This window comes from Diadema antillarum, unplaced genomic scaffold (assembly GCF_040938485.1).
Source record: "Diadema antillarum isolate AM-2024a unplaced genomic scaffold, OU_Dant_1.0 scf00000031, whole genome shotgun sequence".
NCBI lineage: Eukaryota > Metazoa > Echinodermata > Echinoidea > Diadematoida > Diadematidae > Diadema > Diadema antillarum.
The window spans coordinates 1,331,703-1,358,561 of record NW_027270920.1 but is presented as its reverse complement, the minus strand read 5'-3'; the positions used below and the strand labels follow the sequence as shown (position 1 = coordinate 1,358,561).

The following is a 26,859-nucleotide window of genomic DNA, read 5'->3' as shown; positions in this document are numbered from 1 at the left end:
CTGCATTGTACTGTAACCTTCTGCTGTGTACGCAGTACCAGTGACAAGCGCGGCACCAGTCATTGACATCATCTCACGAACTGACATAAAAATGAGTCTCCTGAGATGATTAGAATAATGTCCCGTCACGCATTCAACGATAATGATTGAATGTGTGTTTGTTTTGAGTGAGATTTTTCACTGAAACTACATTTCTTTTTTTAAATATCAGGCAGTCGATATCCGGATAACAGAGAATCCGGATAATCGATGTCCAGATAATCAATGTCCTACTGTATACTCCATAATCATGACGGGAAGGAGGAGCCAGCAGACACAGTATTTGTTCACTTTAATGCTTTTGATATCAAAACTGAACTTTCAAACTTTTAAAGGTATTTGTCAGGGCTTTAGAAATCAACATAATATAAAGCAACTGATTTGGATTCATACATAGGCATTCATGTATATGTATATGAAAACTGATTGTTGAGGAGCCAGCAGACACAGTATTTGTTCACTTTAATGCATTTGATATCAAAACTGAACTTGCAAACTTTTAAAGATCTTTGTCAGGGCTTTAGAAATCAACATAATAAAAAGCAACTGATTTGGGTTCATACATAGGCATTCATGTATGAATTCTGATTGTTTTATCATTTATTCCCAAATCTTAGAACACGATGTCCAGCGCCCTTCTGGTTTTCAGGAGATGATTATATTTTCTTCATAGATCCGGATGAAGGCCATGACAGGTCAAAGCATTATTAGCTTGAAAAGGTAGAGAGCAATGTCTGACTTGTTCCATTTACTTATTTTGCCAGGGTTTCTGAATTCCGCTAGAGGAGCTATTTATGAATCTTTTAAAAAAATGTAGAAATATTGAATCTGATCCCGACACTTATATGGCATGCACACATACATTTCTCCATTCAATAATGTACTCTACTATCACAAATTCATCCACTTGCTAAATATCTGGGAAGTCCCAGATCCACCAAAAATTAGACCAGATATAAGGTGTATATATGAAGAGTTACTTTCCAAAAGTTGCTGAAGGTATTAATTTTCATTAATGTGGACTTTTTCTTACAGGTATGTTTTCACCATGCAGCAACGTCTTCAAAATGTTGAAATTCTTGTGAGAAAATGAAAAAAAAAAATCAGACAATGAAAAGTAAGATTTGTTCCAAATGTGTGCATTCTTGACCACACACTGACCCTGGAGTAGGGCCCGGCTGGTATACCTCTCCAAGCTGTAACGCTTTACAGATGACGAACATGATTATTTCAGTACTTGATTTCATTAGCTGTGAAATGTTTTCTTTCTATGCAATAAAAAAAGAGTAACTTTGAAGAAATGAGTTTAACAGGAGGATAATGTGTACAGATAACAAATCGTCGCTAGACAATGAAAACAATATTTATATGTTGTATATGGTCATGGTATTTTGGGTTTCAAAAGATGCTCTAAAATTCCCCAAAATATCAGTTTTTCCAAAAATCACTGTGGACATAGAGATTTTTCAGAGGCGCATTTTCCTTTTCCCATTACTGAGTATATTTACGGGAAATCAAAGTCATTCCATGAAAACACTTAGAATCTGGTAAAATAATATAAAAACTTTTCTCCTTATCATCAGAAGTGGACTTAGCATGTTTTGAAAAGGGACTTTTCAAACTGCATTTATGAATACGCAATATATGTATATATATATATATATATATATATATATATATATATATATACATCCCTTGGCACATTCAGGGCTTGACATTAGCAGTAGCCTGGGAGCACTAAAAACTGATGTTGGTCCTGCACCAAGTCTTCAAAAAGCACTGTCCATAGAAATATGTGCACACTATTACAATATTTACTTGATATTCCTGGATGAGTCCATTTCCATTGTCTGCCTTCTTGCTCTTGATGTATGCCTGGAGCTTATCAACAGGGATAGAACTTGAAATATCCTGGTAGACAACCTCCTGGTTCCTTCCCTCCATCTTTGACTCATCTATGTTGTACTCACTATGGAGACCCGGCCTCCTGGAAGCACCTATCTCTCTGTCCCCACCCCCATCCACCTGATCCCTCTGGTGGCTGGGGTAGTGCTTGGGATTTGGAGAGGCTTGGTGTTTGGAGTTAGAGATATCTCCAGTCAGTTCAATGACTCCAACTGCTTTTAAGCCTTCATACGGATGCTGTTCCAGCTCACCAGGGCCAAGACTTTCATACACAGCATGTTGGCCTTGCTCTGTAATAGATTCTCTATTACCTGGGTAAGATGAGAGCAATAGGGGCACTGAATACACTTTCGAAGGATACACATGTGACCTTACTTCTCAGCCCTCACATAATATCACAAGAAAAGACAATAACTAAGCATCAAAATTGGAATGATGAGCTTATCACCTGTATGATAACAAGTGACTTATCAGAATGAGTTGTTTTCAACTAATCAAAATTAGTGACGGAAGAGCAAAAATGTAGGTATGCCAATTTTGAGAAAAGGTGTTGAGAACAAAGGCTTATATGATCTCTAGGCTTTTGTCTCCAATGTTTGTTCAAATGTAAATTGCAAGAAGCAGAAGATAATTTCTACATTGCTGGGTTTCAAACTTCAAAGATGTATAATTTGTCCTAAAAAGGAAAAAAAATGAAATGAAAAGACAATTACAGCATCATTTTTGAAAGTATTTGCAAACATAGGATATTGATTACAGCTTGGGTTAACAGAGTCAAAAGACTACTTATATCTAAGTATATCTAAGACGAAATCAAGTTCGCTGCAGTACAATGAATAATGCTATGAAAACCATTGTGTCTATAATATTCCCCCCGACATCAACAATAATCATCAACAAGATATTTTTATTAAAGACAGATCTGTGAGTTAGGCTAATTAAATGAAATAAAATACTCCTAATTGCTTCCTGACATGATCAAACACATTCGAAATCAAATATTATTATCCTACTTTATAATAAATGGCTATCCACACGATAATATGAATGCACGGTAAAATGAATCATTATCTGTAAGACATGATAAAGAATATAAATTTTAAAATGTTTTTCTCCATCAGCCGCGGCTTGTGGAACTGATGCCACACATATTACTTCTGGTGAGAATTATTGTCACTCTTTAAGACTATCTCGTTTCATTTTAGTGACGATTATATACATGTACAGTGTGTGTGTGTGTGTGTGTGTGTGTGTGCGTGTGTTTTATATTTTAGAAGGAAAACATTGTTGTTGTCATTGAAAAGACTTGTTTGTGCCATTTCGGATGGGCTGTTGTCATGCATATATTCCTGATGAGAATTGTTATGTTATGATGCCACAATCATTTTTTACATACTAGAATCTTCATAACATGATACCCTAGTTGCTGAATCATTAATTCGTAAGGGATATGGTGCTGCATACATTTGTACTTTGTAGAGAATCATCCCCATCAAGACTGAGTCCATCACTTTAAAGGGGGTGTTTCAATGAGGAACAGAAGGGTTTCTATTCTTTTTCTTGTTATTGGTCGTTTCCGTACCGGGTACACTGTAAACTCAGATGGTTATTCATTCAACTGTTTTATCTTTGTGTGTTTTTTAAAGAATATGTCCTGGTTCATTTAGTCTACTGTTCAAGAATTTTTGGAAAGACCTTTTTCTTTTCTTTTTTTTTTTTTGGGGGGGGGGGTGGGGTTGGGGGGAGGTAGGATATGAGTAATCCAGGAGCACAACAGTGAATGTATGTTTATAAGAAAAAAGTATGCAGAAAAGTCTCCTGATATCAATTTACTTTTATATTCCTGGAGGTTTCATTAGGATACCTAGTGTAGGTTACAGGACTACCACTACCTGGGAATTAGTGATATGAAAAGTGAGATTTTAGTTGTTGGGCAAGAACATCTATCTCCTCTATCATACTTTGTCTCAGCACATTTATATTGTGATTAAATTGCGCATTATGAGTTTACCACATCCACCACATCATCCAAAGCTCATTTGCAGCATTAAAACTAGTAAGTGAAGGTTACATTAATCTCTTGAGACATTGTCAGTTTAATTAAACAAACACATTGAAACATTCGGCCAATATAAACAGAGTTGTGTTCAAAGATGTTACTCACCCTTTGTGCCATCAAGCTCTCGTTTGTCCTGGTTCCTGTCACTTCTACTGTCACTTCTCCTGTACAACATTCAGAAATATAAAGTGTTAACAAATCATTGTTGTGTGATGATGTGTACAGTTGGTATGCACAGACTGATACGTAGTTCCTGTCATATTTTTAGATTTGTATGCAACTTGTGTTAAATTTTCATGATAAAATGCATTAGTCCAAAGATGATCCCATATACCTACTGTATAGTTGTACCTTGATTGAAATAAGAAAACTGAGCATCTGTTCAACATTGTGCGAGAGGCTGTGATTTGTATGCTCATAAATGTGTAAGCAATATATGCAAGCTGGTTACTAAAGCTTGTATCACGTCATGATAAATTCTTCCTTTTTAGTTGTCAAATTGTGTCATTTACAGTAAGATGTTAAACAAAAGGACTTTGATTTGCTATATGATCGATATATTTTTACTTTTCTAGCATAATGAAAGAGCACTTGATTTTGCCTCTTTCAGAGGGTAGGGAAAAATAATATCATAATGTTACTAATAAGTTGAGGGGGTATGAACTTTTTCATAAAACATGATTATTTTTCTTTTGAATTCTCTTTATATTTTCTTTCTATCGTTGTCATACGTTGAGTCCCAAACTGTCAAAGTTTCTCATCCAGCCATGGCTGCACCGGAAATGATAGCTTTTCATTGGATTTTCTGATTTTCTCCGAACTTTGCTGATGTGTTCTTCCTTTTATCGCTGAATTCAATAAATCCATATATATTTAACTTTCATTTCCCTTCAAGAGTAAAGAACATAGGGTGCAACTTGTATAGCAATAAGCAAAGGGCATTAATGGCTTTGGCTCCTGATGGCACAAACCTTCTGTAGAAAGTGAATCCCACAACCAGACCAACTATAACAAAGATGATGAGAACACCAACAACACCACCAGCTATAGCACCAATTGCAGAAGGCGGTTCTGTAACACAGTATACAGAGATGTGATGTAGGACCAATTACACACACAACTGCAAAGTGGTACTTGAGTTTGTAGTAGGGTAACATATATACATTCACATTACAGCATGAACCATTTGCATGCACATGAAAGTTTTGATAGATGGTTGCTCTCATGTATAAACATGCGCAACAATCAGACACAACATGCAAACAGATTTTGTAGTAGTCCTGACATCATAGCATTTGAAAACTATTGCCTCAAATACTTTCAACTGCATATAAAAGTCATGGCAATCCACCGTATTATGTGAAACAGTGATAGGAGATTTATAAATCTGTCTAGAATGTCATCAACATTTAGCTGCAAGATATTGCAGCAGTTTAAAATTATTGCGTCCTACAATATATTTCACAAAGAAGGGTTTATATAACCTAAAAAAAAATAACCACACCATTTCATATATTCCTGTTTATTCTAATTTACCACAAGTTTTAGATTAATTTCTTGTCATCAGAAAATATATATTTTCAATGTCCATAAATTTCGCCTGATTATTGGCTGCTTTGATACAGTTCGAGTCAGTACAACTGTCGATAAATCAGCTCAAATGTGTTCACACAATATGGATGAGTCCAATGGTAGGTTCTCAAACTTACTGTTTGTTTCACCAGTAGCTTCAGAGGACCAGTCACTTTCACCGGCACCATTGGTGGTACGAACCTTTGCAATGGACATGATGCAACAACAAGAACAAAAAGATATGTGTGTACAACATATTTATAAAAACCGTAAAGAGTCATACTCAAGTGACCAATTTCTGTTGGTTGTCAAGAACTTAATGAAAATTATGTAATAATGCCATCACTATCACATATGGTATTTTTGAGTGGGTCTCTTAATAACTGCGGTCTCCTTGGCAAACATACATTATGTATATTGGAAAAGGGAAAAGAAACATATTGCTGTGTATTTTCATGGTGATGTCCAATGATGAAAAGAGCATGATCAGGGAAAATGCTGATATCTGAAAAATACATCATGGATTTCTAGTGCAATTGTGCTCCACTGAAGAAACGTTCAGCTGCTTATGATAAAAAACCCCAACAAATACTGAATATGAATTGTTTCACCAAGGATTTATCCAAACAGATATCAAAGGAAATTTCCCAAAGGAAACTTGGGTAAAATATACAAAATCATAGATCTTTACCAGGTCTTTCTGTAATTGTTAGGCCCAGCAACAGAAAGGTAATGTATACAAAAGACATTACAGTCACAATTTATGGCAGTTAAGGTTAAAGATGAAAACAATTTCAATCAACTACAGGCATACAACTTAAAGTCATTAATAAAGCTTTCTTTTCCTTTCATTGATTTACTTTCATTTCAACGAAGAATTGTAAGTGTACAAACATTCCATGCTAAAAAAGAAAACCAATGATATGGTGAATATATCAAATTATCATCTATATAGGACGTTTTAGCGGCACATTAAAAACGCGTATTGTAGTCCGCTCAATTTTTTACCGTTCAATATCAGAGCATATTGAACGAATTGCATAGACCAACGTATTAATTCACCATAGGCTACCGTTGTTACTTGCCGTTCAAGATCACACGATATTCAACTCGTTTATCGCGTGAGCGCTTGCTGAATGCGCAAACGCTTGCTACTAGTGCGCGTCATTTTGATACATTTTTTCACAAGCGCGCAAACATCTTGCTAGTTGTTTGTTTCATACGCAGTTTTAGGGGCTTCCCCTTTTCAGCGCTGGGATGGGACAGTGCTGCCGAGTCAACTTCAAAGACGAGTAGAAGCCGGGTAATTTTGTGCAGTTCATGGTTGCTGTACTTGATTGTATAGATGATAATAATTATATTGGATGGCCTTGATTCATGGAATACCAGGGAATATTGCACTCGTTAGAGTCAATATTGCACTCATCTTCGATTCGTGCAATATTGGCCCTTACTCGTGCAATATTCCCTGGTATCCCATTCATAGCCATCCAATATAATATAAATATTATATAATCGCACAATCATGTGTGAAGTCAAGATGCATGATATTTAAGGTTTAGTTGTTCATGAGAAAAAGTAACAGCAGAGAAATATGCAGTATATCCATACCTGTATTGAATATATACTTCCAGCCAAAAGGTCAAGGATTGGGTAGGTCATTCCAAACTCTGTTTCAGTGATTGTGATTACAGTGTACGTGTTGTCCATTTCTGGTGCTGTACGGCGATACCGCAGCTTGTAGGCCATAATTGCTCCATTACGGTGTATAGGAGTGGCTGCAGACCATCTTACAGTGAGAGAATCCTCGGTACTGTTTGATATTGTTACATTGACTGGTGAGGGTGGAGCTGGTAAAAAGAACAGACCCGATGGAATTTTATACGTTATGTTTAAATACATACTGATATATCCCTCTGTTTGTATGTGTATTGGAGTGTGTATCCGTTTCAATTGTTGAATATATATTTGAAGTGGTGAAACTTTTTTTTTCTTTAAATGCAATTAGCTGCATAGATTAATTCCAACGCATAAAAATAAAAGTGCTTTTACTAAAAGTATTACAACCCAAATCTGACGAGCTTTACATCTAAGATCAAAGCAAAGACCAGATTTGGATAAAATTGTTCATGTCAAAACGCTAAGGTACTAACAAGACTTCATCTACTGGTAATCTAAGATTAATAACATACTCCCAAATATACCTCATACTTACAATAGTCTGCCCTATTCCTGGAAATAAGAAGAATCACCTATCAAACTACCAAACTTGAACTTTATCCAGTGCAATCTCCGCAACTAAAATTATTAGTGCTTCTGTTGACTGCTGTGAAAATTCTCGAACAGTTTTCATATACATTTTTACAAGCCTCTTGGTGGGAAAACAGATAGAGGCAATGTCAGCTGTAAAAAAAAAAAAATGGCTCTACCAAAATCTAAGAAAAATACTGATCTCACTCAACTTATGTTTCACAAATATTACCCATTTAGAAATCCCCAGTAATTGAAGTTTGACCATTTTGGCCAGAAATATATTTTTCAGACCTACAGGAAAATTGACTTTAATAGACTTGTTGTGTGTTTTGTGAAACCGTTGAACGGTTTAAATACATAATCTATTTGTGAGTTCTGTAATTGAATCTCCTAATTTGAGGTCTGTGGCTCCCTTGTTGCTTTTGTATGTATCAGACAAGGGTATGTACATGTACGTGTATATAGCATACACAATAAATTATGCAGAGGAATAGTATGCTAGAAGCAACTGTCAAGAATCTGTCCACTTTATAAACTTGCCCCATGTAGGCCTACTCTAATGTTGATGAAGTGATTGTTGATTATTATTACATGATTATTATTATAATTATTGTGTAGTTGTTGTTACTATTGCCGTATTATTACTTACTGCCATTTACTAAATCATGACTTTATTCAAGCTCAACTCAGTGTGAATGGAACATGATTTACACACAAAAACAATGTCTATCGTTTCATGAAAAAGCGAACGGGAATCACAAAATAGATGCATAAATCATATTTGGACAAATGTATACTCTCAACTATCTATAAGTACATTACCGCAATAATCTAGATAGAAATGCCAAATGAAAAAAAGAAGACAAGAACAAACACAAGAACTTCCTGTGATTCTTTTTAGACATGACATATTAAACAGGGGGTGGCAAGTGGCAGCCAGTCTGAAACCTACATTGTAAGTCATTTCAGCATTGACTCAATGCACATGCAGGCTTGAATGCTGAGATAATGGTGTGTATGAGGACATGGTATTTTCAAATTGTTTACTTAGCCAGGATCATCTGAGCATAATATATATATATATATATATATATATATATATATATATATATATTCTTATCTAAATGGTAACATTTATCAATCCAAGAGAATAAGATTTGGGCACTAAAAGATTTAATTCATAAGAGTTAACCAAGCAATGTGCTTAGATTGCAGAATACATTAAGATAGTTGTCTGTGCATTGTTAATGATAAAGATACGTTAGATCACACGACCTTGGCATACAAACATATTATGCATTTATGATAAATTTTGCCCATTTGTGTTTACGGTTCAAACTTTGTCACCTCGGCACTTACCTTACAATGTAAATTTGTCCAATTCCAAGGTTGATCGCAGCATTACATTGACATAAAGATAAACATTTTTGAAAAAAGTACGTGAATGGTTTCTACAAACATAATTTTAAATGCAGCACGTGCCTTGTTACTTGTGAATGAGTATTCACAGCATAGGCTACGGTCTTTAATAGGGAAATATTACATTTGGGAAAAGGTGGAATATGTTTTACAATGGAGAGTGAGCTTTTTTTTTGGAAAGCATATCATATACAGCAATGCAGACATGTCTTACTATCTTCCAGTGTCCTCACGAGTATCTCACTACTTGGATCACTTTCTGAATCTTTGTTGGCAGCAGTCAATGTGATGGTGTACTCTAGATATGGTTCTACGTCTGTCAGGATGACCTCAGTACTTGGAAATGTTTCCAATGATTTAGATCCGCTAAACTCTGAGATTTCTGTTGTGTAGTGGACCACATAGTTGGTAAAGCCACTTCTACACTCTGCTCTATCACTGGGTGGTGCCTGAAAAATCAAGCAAGAGATGAAATCATTAGGAAACAGGGTCTACGCGACGAACTGAAGCAAACTCACCTGAAATGGAAATGGTACACGACTAAAGCGACAGTCTGATGTGAATGCAGTTCTGAGAAAAATACAAATAAAGAATTATGTCATAGATAAAGCTGTGTGCATTACACTATTGCAGTTATCTCTTCATGGGCCTATCAAACAATTCAAATCCATTATTCTTCAGCTTTACAAAATGTGTTGATGGAGGGATATCTGAAATTTACAGTGTCCGTGCCCCTAGAAGACGTCCTTTCACATATCAAAGCCACCATCGAAACCATGCAGGTCATATACACTTTTAATGTACACATAACATTTCCTGGAATCCTGATAAAGAAGATCCCAACAAGATCGTAGCGGAATAGATTTTGAAGAAATATCTTATTTCTGCAGACGAGGCCATGACATCCTTTGTGTTATTACTAAAACTTTGTGTTATTCCCCCATATTGGTATTTTCATACAATAAAACAATACAGTCTCCTACTTCATGTGGAGATGTTAAGTGGTACCACCAGTGCTTTGATCTTTGGGGCATTCCTTTGGAATGGGCCCACTTCCGAGGCCCATTCATTGTACAATGGATCTGAAAGGGTAATGTTTAAAGTTCATGTAGATTGGACAGGGAGCCTGATCCCAGGGCACCCATTAGAGCTATCTGTATACCCCTGGAATACCCCCCCCCCCCCTCCGTCAAATTGCCTCAAAGACTGATTCCTGCAAATTTTGGTGAAAGTGAATGTGTTCCTGCATAAAATGAAAAAAAAAAGATGAAATGTTGATGCTAATCATAAGATGCCCTACCATAAAGTGAGACCCCCTTCTTGACAATCAGACCACAGCTGAAAAGGAAGACTAATGAACATCCAAGGACAATGTGAAATGCTAAATCACGATATCAGACACCTTTTGTTCCTTGCCTCATCTTCACTACAAGTCTATGGAAGTTAACCAAGCAGTGGGAGAGTGTGAGAGGGGGTTGTCCCCCCTGCAAGGATGCATTTCGCTTCATGATTTGTTACATAAATACTTTCTCCACATGCGAGTCTTTCACTATTAAAGTGGGTATCTTATGGGCCTGGAGACTATGTACGTTGCAACCTGATGGCGACTCCATATTCCACTGGTCGCAGAGACATCTTTGCAACATCTTCTGGAGACTAGCCAGGTTTCCGGGGAGTCAAGGGAGAATCGAAAATATGTAACTTTTTTGGAGACCTTTTCCCGATCTCCAGTAAGTTTCCCAGGAGATATCTCCATGACGTCTCATTCAGCTGTGGCCACGTCAAGGAGCCTGATGTTGTTCATGTATGGGAGACATCTCAGCGACGTCTCCGCGTCCTAGCTTGCAGGGACCTATGACGACCTACCAGTGATGATGGAGATACCGCAGTGATGTCTCCGCAACTCAAAAGATGTCTTGCAAATGTTGGCGAGATTGCCAGAGATGGAACAGTGATGTTTTCCTACTTAGACCGGACCACTGGAGTACAGCTTTTTTCCTACTCCCTTGGGTGATAATGTTACCATGCCTTTTGAGGAAAAGTCAAATCTAACCATAAGATAATTTCTGAACTTGTATCTGGTAAAACCCCAATAAAGCTACATGTGCCATCTGTCATAGGCAACTTAGATTCTTTATTCAACGTAATACATAAATGCAAAACAACTTAGTTGTAATGAATCTGGATATGGAAGTGATGAATTTTGAAATTCACCTACTTAGGGGGCAATATCTTCTATGCACCCCCACCCCCCCCCCCCCCCCCCCCCCCCCGCGGGTAACCTGAACAATTTGAACAACTTTGCATCAATATTACTGAAAGCTATAGCGACAAATGTGCTAAAATTGAAACACAGATTATGAAGGGAAAAAAAATCAATGAATGGTATGGAGGGCCTAATGCAGGATCGATGAATAATTACTATACATACGCTCAGTTCATTCCTTGACATAGGTGACCAATGATGACCATACAACCTACTTATATGACATGAAACATACACTTAAACTACAGATTTCGTGCTCGCAACACATACAACTCTGCTCTAGCTATCCCCAGTATGTTGCTATCCTTTGCTTTCGAGTGCAAAAGTAGAGGGTAAACCACATACCTGCCATGTCACATTGATTTGTCTGGGAGCATTTGCTGTTGCAGAGACAAGGATTGGAGAGGCACTGGGACCTGAAGACAAATGAATTGAGAAGATGATCAACGCGGGAAAAATGCACAAAACTTCTGCAATCTAAAATAATCTTTCTGCCGTAGCGATAGATCAAACATACATGATAGATAAAACATGTCCTTCTATTTGGTCATTTTTCCTATTTACTTCGAGTATCATTAGTTAACAGCGCATGAAAATTCAGTGCACTTCTGCCAAAAAACAAATTCATTGAAAACAGGCATTGACAGAATTAAGATATAAATGATTATCTAAATAATAGTAAAAAATATTAAGTGCAGCCTATTATGGGCTTCCTGGACACCAGTCGTGATCACTTTATTTATTGAAGTTGATTGACAACAATAAATTGTGTAATTGTATGAATGCCTATGATACAACAAAACACCTTGTTATAATTATCACTATAAGAGACATGAAGAATTTTCATTCTAAATTCAAGAAAAGAGATTTTCATGAACATATTTCCTTTTAATTTTCATTGTATTTTCATTATTCAGAACAAAGATATCACAATTAACGAAATTCTTGTGTTGCATTAAGCTGTATCAGTTGGAACAAAAGATTATAATTCGAGATAGTGATGTGATAATGGTGAAACCATAACCACTAATTTGATGTGCCATATCAAGCAGTATCACATGACTTTCATACACGCCAAATTTAATGCTTCATATCATTTATGAAGAAACAATCCTGAGTACGTTATAAATGTGTTCAGTTTTCTTATAACATAGACATCTTAGAATTGGAAAGCTCGCCCATTTTGTCAGCCCATGACGTTTCACTTTCAAAAGACTTAATTGCCTTGCTCATGTTGGGGGGGGGGGGATTTAAAAAATCCTGAGAATACTACAAATGTATTCACAGTTTTCTTAGCAAAGACATCATCAAATTGAAACGCTATTTGCCCATTTAGCCAGCCCACGAGGTTTCACTTTCAAAAAAATTAACTACCTTGCTGAGACCTTGGAGCATTTCATTCAGTTTTTATGCCTCGATCCTGCCTCAAGTTTACCCTCAATTACACTGGAGGTATCTGTATTGTCTGATACTATGCATCGTTTTGTTTTGTGTTTTTCCTTCTGTTTGGAATAAACGGCAGAGTATTTTAAAGTGACTATAATTTACTACTTGTAAGCACAATGACACTAAGTTTAATCATGAGAATATATGCAGGTATGTTATAATTGCCGGGGGGGGGGGTATGGATGGTTGAAGATGTTAGATAAAATCTCACAAGGTCAAACATCCTAATGGAAAAACTGGGCATGAATTAATGAAAAATTGGTACAGCATCATCCTTCTCAAAAAACACTAATCTCTGCATTTCAAAATGTTGCCAACACACAACAGAAAGAAACTGCATTGTAAAAACTATGTTACCATACAATCCTGGTAGTATCTGTTACACAAAGCATGTAAAGATTCATGACCACAAGATCTTACTTGCGCATTTGGTTGCTGTTAGGAATGCATTGGACTTTGGTCCTGTCCCTCCTGGACCCTCCCTGACTGCTGCTACACTGACCTCATAGTCAGTGTCTGGATCTAGACCATCTACTGTAGCAGATGTCATTGAGGCTGCTACTATTTGTCCATCACTCCAGTTTTCAGCAGGAATCCTGTAATAGGTGAGGTATTCTGTTACAGGTGGGTCTCCAATATCAGTCTGCTCATTCCAAGCCATCCACTCAATGGTGAGAGAGGTGGATGTTGATGCAGTCACTGTTGGGGCAGCTTCAAGTACAGGCAGGACTGTGAAACACATATCACAGAAACAACAAGGAAGAATTAAGCAAAAAACTGATCTTAAAGAAGAAATCCATCCCAAAAGTGAATAAACTTAAAAGAAAGAGAAGAATATTCCCTGCAGAATGATGCAAAAACGGCTAAAAACGGATAAGAAATAAGGAGGATATGACATTTTGAATTTCACTTTTTTTCGGAAAACATTTCTTGGTCAGTCCTGACGAATATTCAAATAAGCAAGTTGATGAAATCATACCTCCACAATTTTCCATGTATGCTTTACATGAAATTCGGGAAAAAAAATTGTTCGCTAATACAAGTAAAAGCATGTTCCCATAGCAAGATATGTCAGAGTTAACAATTTTTCATGTTCATTTCGGGTGGTTTTGAGACAAATTTTATACTTATTTGGCTGAAATATAATATTTTTGTCATTTCTGTATATGGAACGAATAAGAAATTGTGAGAGCATGACATCGTCTATTTGCTGATTTGTTATTCATAAGGACTGGTCAAGAAATGTTTACAGAAAAAGAAAAGAAATTTCAAAATTTCATAACTTCCTCATTTCTTATCCAATTTTTGTCATATTTGTATCATTCTTCAGGGAACATTACTCTCTTTTTTGAAGTTTATTGTGTGTGTTTTTTTTTGGGTGGATTTCCTCTTTAAGGAGTCTGCATGTTATTGCAGTGGGCACAATGAAAGGAAAAGATTGTAAATGTAGGACTAGTATACATTTCGTGCTTTTATGGAATTTAACATCAAATACTGGAATTCTGATATCAAAACGAAATTCGAAAGAGTCATATGTATGTATACATACATATGTTGATTTTACTTTTCCCTTCTCGGGTGGCAATTGAATCAAAAGTCGGTTTGAATTCAAATATATTTATATAACATGCAAATTTTAATGTACTGATCATGACCATGAAATAAAGAGAATACGGTGTGAAAAGTTTGAAAGTTGACTTTTGAGATAACAGAATTGAGTGTTCACTCTTACATGCTTGCTCTTTTTTCCTTTTCTTTTTCTTTTTTTTTTTTGCATATCTGTTATAGGGGTCACACAAATTGATTCATGTGTCCAATAAGAATAACTAATTGACGTGATATTTTTTGCAGGTAAAAAAAAAAAAATGTCGCTATGGCGATTGGTATGCCTCCGCCGTAGCGCATGGTTCTCCCAACAGGTCTAGAGTACATGTACGTCATGACAATATGTGAGATGAGTTTCACATAACTGGCAAAAAATATACATGACATGTTTGTCACAAACATTTTGAGTGTTAACTTTTCCTCGAACTGGGTTGCATTTGGACGGATGGCTAAATTGTTTCAGGGAGCAGGTCAAAATATGGGAAAATGTGACATTTGCACATTTTCCTTGATGATTGACCCAATGGCCAATGACCAAAATCTTTCCCTACAGAATCATTGTTCAGTCGTGCATGAATATACCTAGTTTTATTAAGTGTATGCACTGAGTAATCATGAAGACACAGTATGGAGGAATAGTTTCATTTCAGCTTTTAATAGTGGATTATTTACATTTTAACATGACCTTTGACCCCCAAAGTCCCTAAAGATCATTGTCAGGCAGTACAGTGTACATGCATGAAATATGAACTACATTTCGTGCACATACCTTTAACCATTTCTGAGATGTGTCGTGAAAATGAAATGAAATTTTAGCATATTATTATACTCCCACTCATACATACATATGTCAAGTTGCAGTTGGATACCTATTTCGGTTCTTAAGTTGCAAAATTGATTACGGACGGATGGACGGACGGCAGGACGGATGGACACCCAAAAACATTATGCCTCCATCGACACTCTGTGGCAGATATGCAAGATTAAGCATATCTTATGAATATTCATTGAATTTCAAGTGTTTTGACTAGTTAGTCATGTATTCATCTGCATTATCATTAATATGACACTACACAATAACATGCATGTCCGAATTTAGGAAGCACAAGGTACATGCCCGATATCATTTTTTTTTTTTTTTTGGCTACAGGTTTTTTTAATCAGAACAGGGATACACATATACTCTGCTTCAAATTTGTTTAGGCGTGCAGCTGTGGCAATGACAAATTTATTCAGCAAATCAAATTTGGGAGCTGGATCAAAACATGTTATATCATACAGAAGATCTACGAAATGGATTTTCATTGTCACCATTTAGTTTTCGTTGCAGTTTATATAGGTCACTGGTCACTACCCATTGAGCTTTTGAGGCTGCCCTACACCATCAATATCCAACATGAAGCATGGAATAAGCAGTTCTGAATCCACTACATTTGTATAACATTTTAAGGTTAGCAAATGTCTATCGATATATATATATATATGTATATATATATATATACATATATATATATATATATATATATATATATATATATTACAGTTCGAGAAGAAGAATTTTGTATCATGGCTTATTGCATGATATTAGGGTCCTCCCTTTGGCCCTAGTGGTTACAGAATCCAAATTGACAAGGTTATGTCATGTTCCAAACTTGGCTGAATTCTACCTAGATGCCTCCCAAAATTGATGAAAAAAATATATTTCTCCTCTCCTCATATTTTCCTCACCTCTATTAAACCTTTCGGTCCCTTTGGGGAAATGATATATTCGTTGTGAACACCTCAGCTTTTATGTTTTACCAAACCTAATTTTATCTTATCAGCCTCCGGCTGAATAAAGCGGATATATACAGTTTTAAAATTTGATTTGTGTTTATTAAGTCTTTTGGCTGACTATTATTCCATATGAAAAACGTAAAATTCTACTTCACTTGGGAATGATAGTGGAGTACGATTAAACTAGATTTTCCTATACAGATGAAAAATATAAAGTTTCAATTATTGTAACAAGATCACAAACAGTGCAAACTGCATGGCATATGTAGAATGATGAATGATTGCAAAAGCTTAGCAAACTTCAGACTTAAGTGAGTTGTAAATAATACGTGTGTCACATATCACATACTTGACATATTCAAGACATATGTCTTACCGTATGTTGCTATATTGACAATAAAGCTTGCTCGGTTTCCATATAGGGAACATTCATATTCTCCAGCAGTCACTCGATTAACTGTGAAAACTACCATTAGCTTTTCTCCAGATGCATCCAAGGAACTCTGGGTTTGATTTATGCCAGAGTCTTCACGGACACCATCCCTGAGCCGGTAGAGGCCGACATCTGCTTCATTAGGTGGTGGGTCTCCTTCAACAACACAGGTGAATGTTGAAGACTGGCTTGGATTAACTTTGACATCAATGATATTGGCAATTCCTGAAGGGAAAGAAAATAACAGGTGCGCCACTCACATGGCAACTACTCTCAGACTTTTTTTTGTATAGCGGTTAAGATACACAGTTTCCTCACGGCACCCTAGTGAAAAATGATCTATTTCACAGGCGATTAAAGAACAAGTTGACAGTGTCTTTATAAGCATTGTTTCTCAATTATTTCCCATTAAAGTATATGAGCAAACCTTTACCGGAACAGGCCACATTACCCTTGAACAAATATTAAGTTCATACTATACATACAGTATACTATATATATATATATATATATATATATATATATATATATATATATATATCCTGTATAGTAATAACTATATACAAACGAGGCTATTCATAACATTTTCATAATGTCAATCAATAAACTGGTGGAAAAAGTCCTCCATTACTACCATTTCACTAATATTTAATCATTCATAATAATGCTGACGATAATAGAAATGGTAAAACATAGATGACGATGATGACGATGATGATGATGACAGTAATAATGATATCTTATATACCTAGGGTGGCTTCTTCAGAATGGCCATTGCTCTACCTGAGTGTACTATCATTACCCAGCTTACTAGGTAGGTCAAGTCTAGCATTGTGAGAAAAAAAAAATTATCGACTATCTCAATAATGAATGTTCTGGGCTAGATTAAAAAAAAGAGGACCCTATATCAAAATACCTGTCGTTTCCACCACGTAAAAGTGCTCCCATTATTAAAAATCTTTATTATAAGCTGCATTCTTTACACTACCTGTTTGACAATCCCTCTCCACCCAGTTTGGTAGACACTGTCCTATGCAGATTCCTGACACTTTGTCACAGGTGCTTTCATCACAATGGCATGGCTCTAGACACCCAAGGCCATAGAATGCTCCGGGGCACTCTGGTGGATCATGCAAAGAAATAATAATGGATTCACTATATCAGGTACTAATACAAGGTTTTAACTTTAAGCAGTGAAAGGAAAAAACAAACAACTTTGCACTATCAGTAAATGTCAAAAGAATGATGGATTGTTAAACAGATACTATTTGAGTCACATTATGAATCAATGATATTCCAGATTTTCTGTCACTCTATAACTATTTTCAAGAAAGCAATTTCCAAGGAACAGATTGAATACATGATAGCCGTGATTAAGATGCAAAGTCCATAAGCAAAAAAAAAAAAAAAGAGGAAAGAAAACAGAAAATGTCACACATAAAACTAAAGGGCATTTAACCCTAATACTTTAAATTTTTTGTCAATACTTCCTAACGCTCAAATATTTCGAAATGAAATTCCATGACATTCTTTTTTTATCCTTACCAAACATTGTGATACCAAGTTAATGGTACGTGGACCTATAAAACGGGTGAAAGAACACATGTCGCTGAAATTTCACTACTTCTACATATGACTGAGTGTAACCTACAGACAAAATCAGGAACTGTTCCAAATTATGTAAATACTTTCTAGAAAGTACCATAACTTTCTCAAATAGTGTAAAATACCACACACACACACTCTCTCTATCAAACACACACTCTCTCACACACGCACATTCACACACATACACACACAGCCCCAAAAAGGTTGGAAAAATACATAAGAAAATAGGAAAGGAACTGTGTACATACGAAATAAAAAATACAGCCTGTTATTTCCTTTGCGGAATTAATAAGGAATTTATAAAAGACACTTGTACACAAAAAATCTTAAAATTTCTAAAAGTTCATTCAGTGAGAAATAACCCGAGATATGATTTCTTGCATGTACATTAGCATAAATTAATTTATATAAAATTAAAGGAAAGGACTTTCGTAAATTCAGCTTTGTACATGATTTCATCCTATAAGGAATGGATTGAGAAAAACTAGAAAATTCAGAAAAGCATATTGTTATCACCTTGGCAGTTTACTCCATCATAGATGTTGACGAAAGGAGCACACTCCCTATTTGGACACTCTCCTGTTATCTTGTCACATGGTGCATCATTTAAACAGTGACATTTATCTGTGCAGTTTGGTCCATAGTAACCGACATCACAGATATGTGGGACTGATAAAAGAATGAACAAATGAGGCACAAAAATTAGACTTTATTGCTTGCTACTTTTCTTCTTGCTGGATAAAGACATTTGGATAACAGCTACCACAAGTATTGATGCAATTGATACAATTCTTCCAAAATCAATTTCTTAAGATTAAAAAACTTGAAAAATCTATTTAACCCTTCTCTCTCTGAAGTGCTGAAGTTTAAACTAAAAAGTACTTTTGACAAAGTATTGTACTAATTCATTTTTCGTTGTGCTGCCAAATTTCCACTGTATCCTAGAAAATTACTTTGCAAACGAAAATGACAATTGCCATCTCACTATTCTCACTTTAAAATGTTTCCATGAAAGTGGAAACAATGATCTGTAAATTTCAGCACACAATGCACTTTATAGGCACTAAGCCTTCTTGTATTGTTTCATTCATGAGTTACTACAAATAATTTTCAACTGATTTTAAAGCAAGAAATTTAAATAAATTTGCTATTGAAGAGGATGTGAGAAAAATGCACCAAAGCATATCCCAGGTATGGCATTGTGTAGGCCCACCTCGTTTTTGCAAGATTTGATTTGATTTTATTTATTTGATTCCTGTATTATCATAGTAAATGAACATACATGAATATACAATCGTACATATATTGTTGGAGCCATACATATAGGCCTACATAAACATCAGTTCTTAACAACATGTAATTATTATTTTTTTCTTCATTGCCTTTACACAATATACAGTAAAAACGTATCAGCAACACAACCGTACAATGAATAATACAGTAGGGCTACAGCTTAAGCTTAAGCTTAAGGAGGGAGGGATGACTTGCGAAGAGATAGGATAGTATTAAGGAGAAAGGGAAAGGCTTACACAAAGTTAGTTCACCTGTATCACTGATCAGTAAGGCATGACAAAAGCATGGCATGGTGCCCATTTGAACAAATTGAAATCTTATATCCCTAGGCATGCTACCTGCCAAGTTTGGAGAAAATGGGTTATGGTGTTTAAAAGAAGAAGATGAAAGGAGTTAACGCACGACGCACTTAGAACGCCGGACGAAGAGCGATCGCAATAACGTACTGCGAGCTAAAAACTTGCCTACACCAGGCAAATTTGGTTTGTTCGGGAACCTCTCCGCACGTTCCTGAACGTGTCCGTTCACTGGCCTAAACATTTTCGGGTATTTCAGCATCTTCGGGAGAGAGAAAATTTTTCCGCGTCTAAATTTTGATCGAGACTAAAATTTGGAAGCGGAAATGAACTTCTTGACACCTTCGGCAATTTATCCTGAGGACATCGTCAGGACATCCCGCCTGTCCGTAACCCTTCCACTCCTTCCGCAAACACTCCTGAAAGAATCCAGCGGTGTGGGGAAGCTTCCCGAATGAAAGCGGAAGACACCAGGAATGTTTCGGCACAGCGCGGAGCCGACGCGGATCTATAAATGCAAGTGTCCAGAGCCAATGCGGCCTTTTTTTTATCAAGACATGAAAGAGTCAACACGTTCCATGAGCGAAAGTTAGATAAAAAAAAAAGATCATTGCAGCATCATGTCAATGAAACGCAAAAAGACCAACAAAGGGGGTATCTCCTCGGGCTTGAAACTAGTTCGCGACTCCAGATTTTACTCGTTGTAGTGACGTCTCCGCGACTTCTCCGACACGTCTCCTGAAAAGTACACAGTCTCCAAGGAGTCGAAAGAAATTTGAACATGTTCGATTTTTCGCGAAGTCTCCGCGACGTCTGCGAGACGTCTCTACCTGTTGCGGAGATGTCGCGGATACTAATCATATACGCGACTGCTTAAGCTAGTATCTCACCAACGACTTACCAACGTCTCCGCGAACTCTCATCAGTTTTTCTGGTCTCCAGTAGGTCTCGGCGACGTCTCTGAGACGTCTCGGAGACATCGCGGAGACGTCTCAGCAGTCGCGGATATGATTAGTCTCCGCGACGTCTCCGCAAACTGATGGAGACGTCTCGGAGACGATGCGGAGACTTCGCGAAAAATCGATCATGTCTAGATTTCTTGCGACTAATCGGAGACTCTGTAATTTTCAGGAGACGTCTAGGAGACGTCGCGGAGACGTCTCTGCAACTAGCAAAATCTGGAGTCGCGAACTAGTCGCGAATTTAGTTTCAAGCCCGGTGAGATAACCCTTTTAGACGACTCCCCGATGTCTCTGCGATGTCTCCGATACGTCTCAGGGACGTCGCCGAGACCTGCTGGAGACCAGAAAAACTAGTGAGAGGTCGCGCAGACGTCTCCACTACTCTGTTTGACGCTTTTGACGTACTCTAGAAACCACGTGACACGTCTGTGTGCTGACATCCTGCCTAGATCAAGTCAAGTAATTCTGCAACGGCTCCCCCATATTTGAAATTTTTTGGCACCTGCCGTAACTCGTCTCAGAGATGGAGACGTCTCCGTTGGTGAGATACTAGCTTTAAGGCTGTATCCCACCAACGGAGACGTCTCCGCGACGTCTCCAACTTATCAGTCGCAGCAGTCACGGAGACGTCGCCAACATAAAAATAGCTTGCGGTCTCACCAAGGAGACGTCTCTGTGACGAGTTATGACAGGTGTCAAAAATTTTCAAATATGATGGAGACGTTGCAGAGTCACCTGACTTGATCGAGGCAGGATGTCAGCACACAGATAGGTCACGTGTTTTTTAAAGTAGGTCAAACAGCGTCAATAGAGTCGCGGGGACGTCGCGGAGACGTCTCCGCCACCTCTCACCAGTTTTTCTGGTCTCCAGCAGGTCTCGGCGACGTCTCTGAGACGTCTCTGAGACATCGTGCAGACGAAGCAGCACTCTCCGGTCCGAGTAAACTTTGTTTGTTTTTGCGCCCTTTTCAGAAGTCATTTACATTTGAGGGATTTTCAATAGTTGCCATTACATCGTATATTAGTGCATCGTTTAGTTCGCTTTAAATGTGGCCGCCCAACTCAAACATAACACAAGTGGAACTAGGTCATTTTCAAATCAAATTGAATCAAAAATGAATTACATCAACATGACAAATTTAAGTAAAACATAACTAAATGACAACACAAAAGTGCAGTTTATACTACAAGCACATTTTATAGTTACATGTGTAATACAAATAAGGCAGTACATTTGATTCAATAAGGAAGCAGGAGACCGTCATGACGCGTCAGCATAAGCCAGCTTGACTGGGTTGATGACCGCATTGGAAAATATCACTCAGATTTGCCTCTCACGAAAAACACTTTTTCCCCCCTCTGCATTACAATAGTATGCTTTAGAGGGAAAAGAAGATGTGAGTGATTGTTGTGCGAGTGAAATAGGTGTGTTGAATGTTTTTACTGGTGCCATTTTATAATATATAATTATTCTTCAGTATATCAGTACAATAATACAAATAAATTCAGACCAAAACAGGAACAAAATCATATCAGTTATTGTACTTTAGTTTACAAAATATATTTAGTTAAAATATATTTCTTTAAACTAGCTTTGAAAGAAAAAAGAGATGTTCGTGTTTTTAGGGAGTCGGGTAAAGCATTCCATGTATCAGGTCCGTGATGCCTCTCACTGACCTGTGAGCTATAAGTGCTATCTCAGCATCTCTCACAGCTGGTATTTGAGGCAATAGGGCAAAGCGAATTCCGGCTGGTGTGACCTCCATGACGGCTAGCAGTCAAATGAGGAAAATCTAAAGTCGGCTCCCAATTTACAATCTTGCCCTATTTCCTCATACTGTCCGAATATCTAACTCTTGTCCGCAAGTCATCCTGATTGTCTTCGTTCATGATTTAATCATTCTTCGTGTAATGTCACACATTTTTTAGTCCTGTGCTTTTGTCGACAATTTGTCCATTTTTACTTTTTCTTGTGAAATTTTCGTCAACTGTTCCTTGTCATCATGTTTGTGCAAACGTTCAGTATACTCTGGATATGGATTTTAATCTTCTGTGTTCTGCTTTCACCGGGTTTTTCATGTCCGGAGAGCCACACCCTAAACATTTTATATGAACGCAACTTCATATTCGAACTAGCTACAGCTGAGGCCTCGAAACTCAAGCCGGTCGGCCTGCCGGAATGCTGGAATGGGTGCCACTACGTGAGCATGGTGAGACAAACGATAGATTAAAGATACGCCGCCGAGGTAAGAAGGGAGGAATGAGACCCCGTTTACAGTGCGTGGCTCGGCCGAGCGGCGGCCGAGCCGCGGCCGAGCCCAGCCTCAATTGCGAGGCCGGGCCCCGCAATTTTGTCCGTTTACACTGCCGGGCCCGGCCGCGCTTTTGATTCAAACCTTTCAATATGTTGTTGTAGTGGCGCTCTACTTGTAAACAAATGCAATCTCGTATTGTTTGGTTTTCAGACCCTTTGCCAAATAAATTTTGGCAAAGGCCTTTGCCGAAGGAAAAAAATTCTTTGCAGGACAAAACCACCTTAAACTATACTAGTTTTCGACGTTGAGGGGGTTAATATCCTGAACAGCGAAAAAGTACAGGCAGAGGGTTTGGAAGCCAGACTAAAATTGGCCGCGCATTTGGCCCAGTTTACGTTTACACTGAGAAAAGGCCGAGACCACCTCCAGAGCGATGCCAAATGCGAGGCCAATTTTGGCCTCGCATTTGGCCTTTTGCGCGTTTACACTGAAGCGGGGCTGGGCCGAGCCGCGGCTGAGCCGCGGCCGAGCCCAGCCTCAATTGCGAGGCCGGGCCCCGCAATTTTGTCCGTGTACACTGCCGGGCTCGGCCGCGCTTTTGATTCAAACCTTTCAATATTTTGTCGTAGTGGCGCTCTGCTTGTAAACAAATGCCATTTGGTATTGTCTGGTTTTCAGACCCTTTGCAAAATGAATCCTGTGGCGACCAAGTCGCCGTTCGGGCAAAGGCCTTTGCCGAAGGAAAGAATCCTTTGCAGGACAAAACCACCTTAAACTATACTAGTTTTCGACGTTGAGGGGGTTGATATCCTAAATAGCGAAAGATACAGGCAGAGGGTTTGGAAGCCAGATTAAAATTGGCCGCGCAATTCGGTAGATTCCATATACCGTGCGCCACCTATCGGTTGTAGCGGACAGGCCGATTTTCAACTTTGGGGTCGACATCGCACTACATGCAGCTAGAGCTACGCTCAGCGCTGCATGCGCAATGCACTGTTTACTGTACAATAACTGTACTGGCCTGATCTGTCGCTTGGAGATGTGTTTGCCTACCTTATCAAACAGTGTGATTGGACCCCAGAAAGGCTAGCAAGCTTCAAAAAGATGATGGCTACCTTATGTTTAAGGACAATCACGTTGAAGATGTCCATTTATGGGACACATCCAGAACCACCCAGACCACATTTACATCAAAGCAACTGTGTGTGTGTGAAGCCTGAGCAGCGTCAAATGGCAGAACGGTACGCTACATGGGTACTACTCACAACAGACGCTTTAGTCCATTCTGCTGGCTGTGGATGTGTTGCAGCGTAAGTTTGCTTTTTCTGTGATTTGTTGATTTTGTCATCTGTTACTCATGTTAGGGCCTAACTTCAGGCCAATGGCCAACCAGCCCGGGCGCCCGCCCGCCCGGCGCGGCCGGCTGAGCTGAGCTGCGCTGCTGCTGCATGCTGCATGTGCATATAATGCGAGTAATTTTGATGTCGACTTTTTCCCATAAGGCATTGCGGGTTTCGGCCTGTCCGCTACAACTGATAGGTAGCGCACCGTATATGGAATCCACCGAATTGGCCGCGCATTTGGCCCAGTTTGCGTTTACACCAAGAAAAGGCCGGGTTCGGCCGCGGCTCGGCCGCGGCCGAGACCACTTCCAGAGCGAGGCCAAATGCGAGGCCAATTTTGGCCTCGCATTTGGCCTTTTGCGCGTTTACACTGAAGCGGGGCTGGGCACGGCCGCGGCCGAGCCGCGGCCGAGCCTCGCACTGTAAACGGGGTCTTTGAAAGTTCAAACCTGCCCTGCCCACTATAAAAATGAGTTACTTTGTTCAACTGGAAACGAGATTGACGAAATTTGTGGAAAAGAGAGATATGACAATGATTTCAGAAATTCTGGAATTTTATGTTTTACGGAAACTTGGTTAAACCCAGATATACTCAGTGAGGCGTTTGACATTCACGGTTTCGACATGATTCAAAGTGACAAAGATTTTGCCGAAAGGAACAAAACTAGAGGAGGGGGATTTGCCATATATGTGAATGAGAAATGGTGTCGCAATTACAAAGTACATAACGAAATTTGTCACCAAAATTTGGAACTTCTCTGGGTTTCGTTCCGACTATTTTATCTGCCAAAAAATAAAACAAAGTGGACATATTTCTTGTTTACATACCACCCGACGCTAACGCGGATACAGCTGCTCGAGATATCACGGATACCGTGAATGCCATGGAAACGGCGGCGTCACCTGATTCACCGAAGATTATACTTGGTGATTTCAACCATTGTTCATTAGAGGACGCACTTCCCAACTATTTGCAGTGTGTGCAGATGCCAACTCGCGGAGATCGGGTTCTCGACAAATCCTATTGCTCAGTGAAAGATCCTTATAAAGTAAACATCCGTTTCCCCATTGGCAACTCAGATCATTCCACTGTTTATTTGATGTCTACGTATAAAGGCAAATTGAAGTCAGATAAAGTAACCACAAAACAAGTTAAAGAATGGAATGACCATTCTATGGAAATGTTACAAACATGTTTTGAGTTGACTGACTGGGATATGCTTATTGGAAGTGCTGATGATCTAGAGGAAGCAGCTGATATTGTCAGTAGTTACGTTCTTTTTTTGTGAAGAGCTTCATGTTTCCAACAAGACGGTCAAGTCTTGTCCAAATAATCAAACATGGGTGACGAAAGAACTGAAGGCGTTGTTTCATGCAAAGACAATCGCATTTCAAAACAAAGATTTCGATAAAGTAAAAGAAATAAGCAAACAAGTGACGAAAGAAATCGCAAGTTCGAAAATGAAATACAGAGTGAAACTTCAAAAGTGTTTTCGATCAAATAACACGAGGGAAGCATGGAAATGTCTGCATAGATTAACAGGATGTAAGCAGAAGAAGAAACGGGCTTCTGCATTCGTGTCAAACAGTCCCCTTATTACAGCGAATGAAGACACATCTATGTGTTCAGAGCTACGAGAGCTTAGCGTCACACCCCCTCGTGTTGACCAGCAAACAAACGGGTTACAGTGAACAAAGCGATGGGCCCGGATAAGATACAATTGTACATGGTAAACTATTAAAATGCTGCGCCCAACAGCTTACAACTCCCTACTGTGAACTTTTCCAAATGTCATTGAATGAAGGTATGTCTCCGGCCAGCTGGAAATCAGCGATCGTGATTCCGGTGCCGAAAAAAAATCGCACTTCACAGCTTAAAGACTACAGACCAGTCGCACTTACCTCGATAGTCATGAAATGCTTCGAGAGACTGATGATGTAGTTCCTTTATCCATCAGTGTCCCATCTTTTTGACAAACTTCAATTTGCATATCAACCTAAAAAGTCGGTGAATGACGCTGTTCTCACACTCGTCCACGAGATCGCTCAGCGCGCCGATAAACCACGAAGCTATGCACGTGCTGTACTTCTAGACTTTTCCTCGGCGTTCAATACTATGCGGACTCACATTCTTCTTCGGAAGCTGCGCCACATGAATGTACCATCTTATCTGATCTTATGGATAAAAGATTTCTTATATAATCGGTCTCAAACTAGAAAGTCCAAAATTGCTTTTCAGACCCTGTCGTTTTGAACACAGGTTCTCCACAAGGTTGTGTTTTGTCGGCGTTACTGTTCATTCTGTACACGAACGACTGTAAATCAGCAA

General features: G+C 38.3%; 1 protein-coding gene across 1 annotated transcript in view; it reads right to left on the bottom strand.

Annotated features, from left to right (window-relative positions):
* LOC139741688 (uncharacterized) overlaps positions 1-26,859 on the bottom strand; it is a 100,028-nt gene that overhangs the window by 20,554 nt on the left and 52,615 nt on the right. The window contains exons 7-15 of the mRNA XM_071652272.1: positions 18,898-19,050; positions 17,762-17,893; positions 16,717-16,998; positions 13,380-13,688; positions 11,859-11,929; positions 9,481-9,696; positions 5,713-5,776; positions 4,975-5,074; positions 1,858-2,080 (exon numbers count right to left, since the gene is read on the bottom strand). Coding sequence (XP_071508373.1) covers positions 1,858-2,080; positions 4,975-5,074; positions 5,713-5,776; positions 9,481-9,696; positions 11,859-11,929; positions 13,380-13,688; positions 16,717-16,998; positions 17,762-17,893; positions 18,898-19,050 — 1,550 coding nt within the window. The remainder of the gene's footprint in view (positions 1-1,857; positions 2,081-4,974; positions 5,075-5,712; positions 5,777-9,480; positions 9,697-11,858; positions 11,930-13,379; positions 13,689-16,716; positions 16,999-17,761; positions 17,894-18,897; positions 19,051-26,859) is intronic.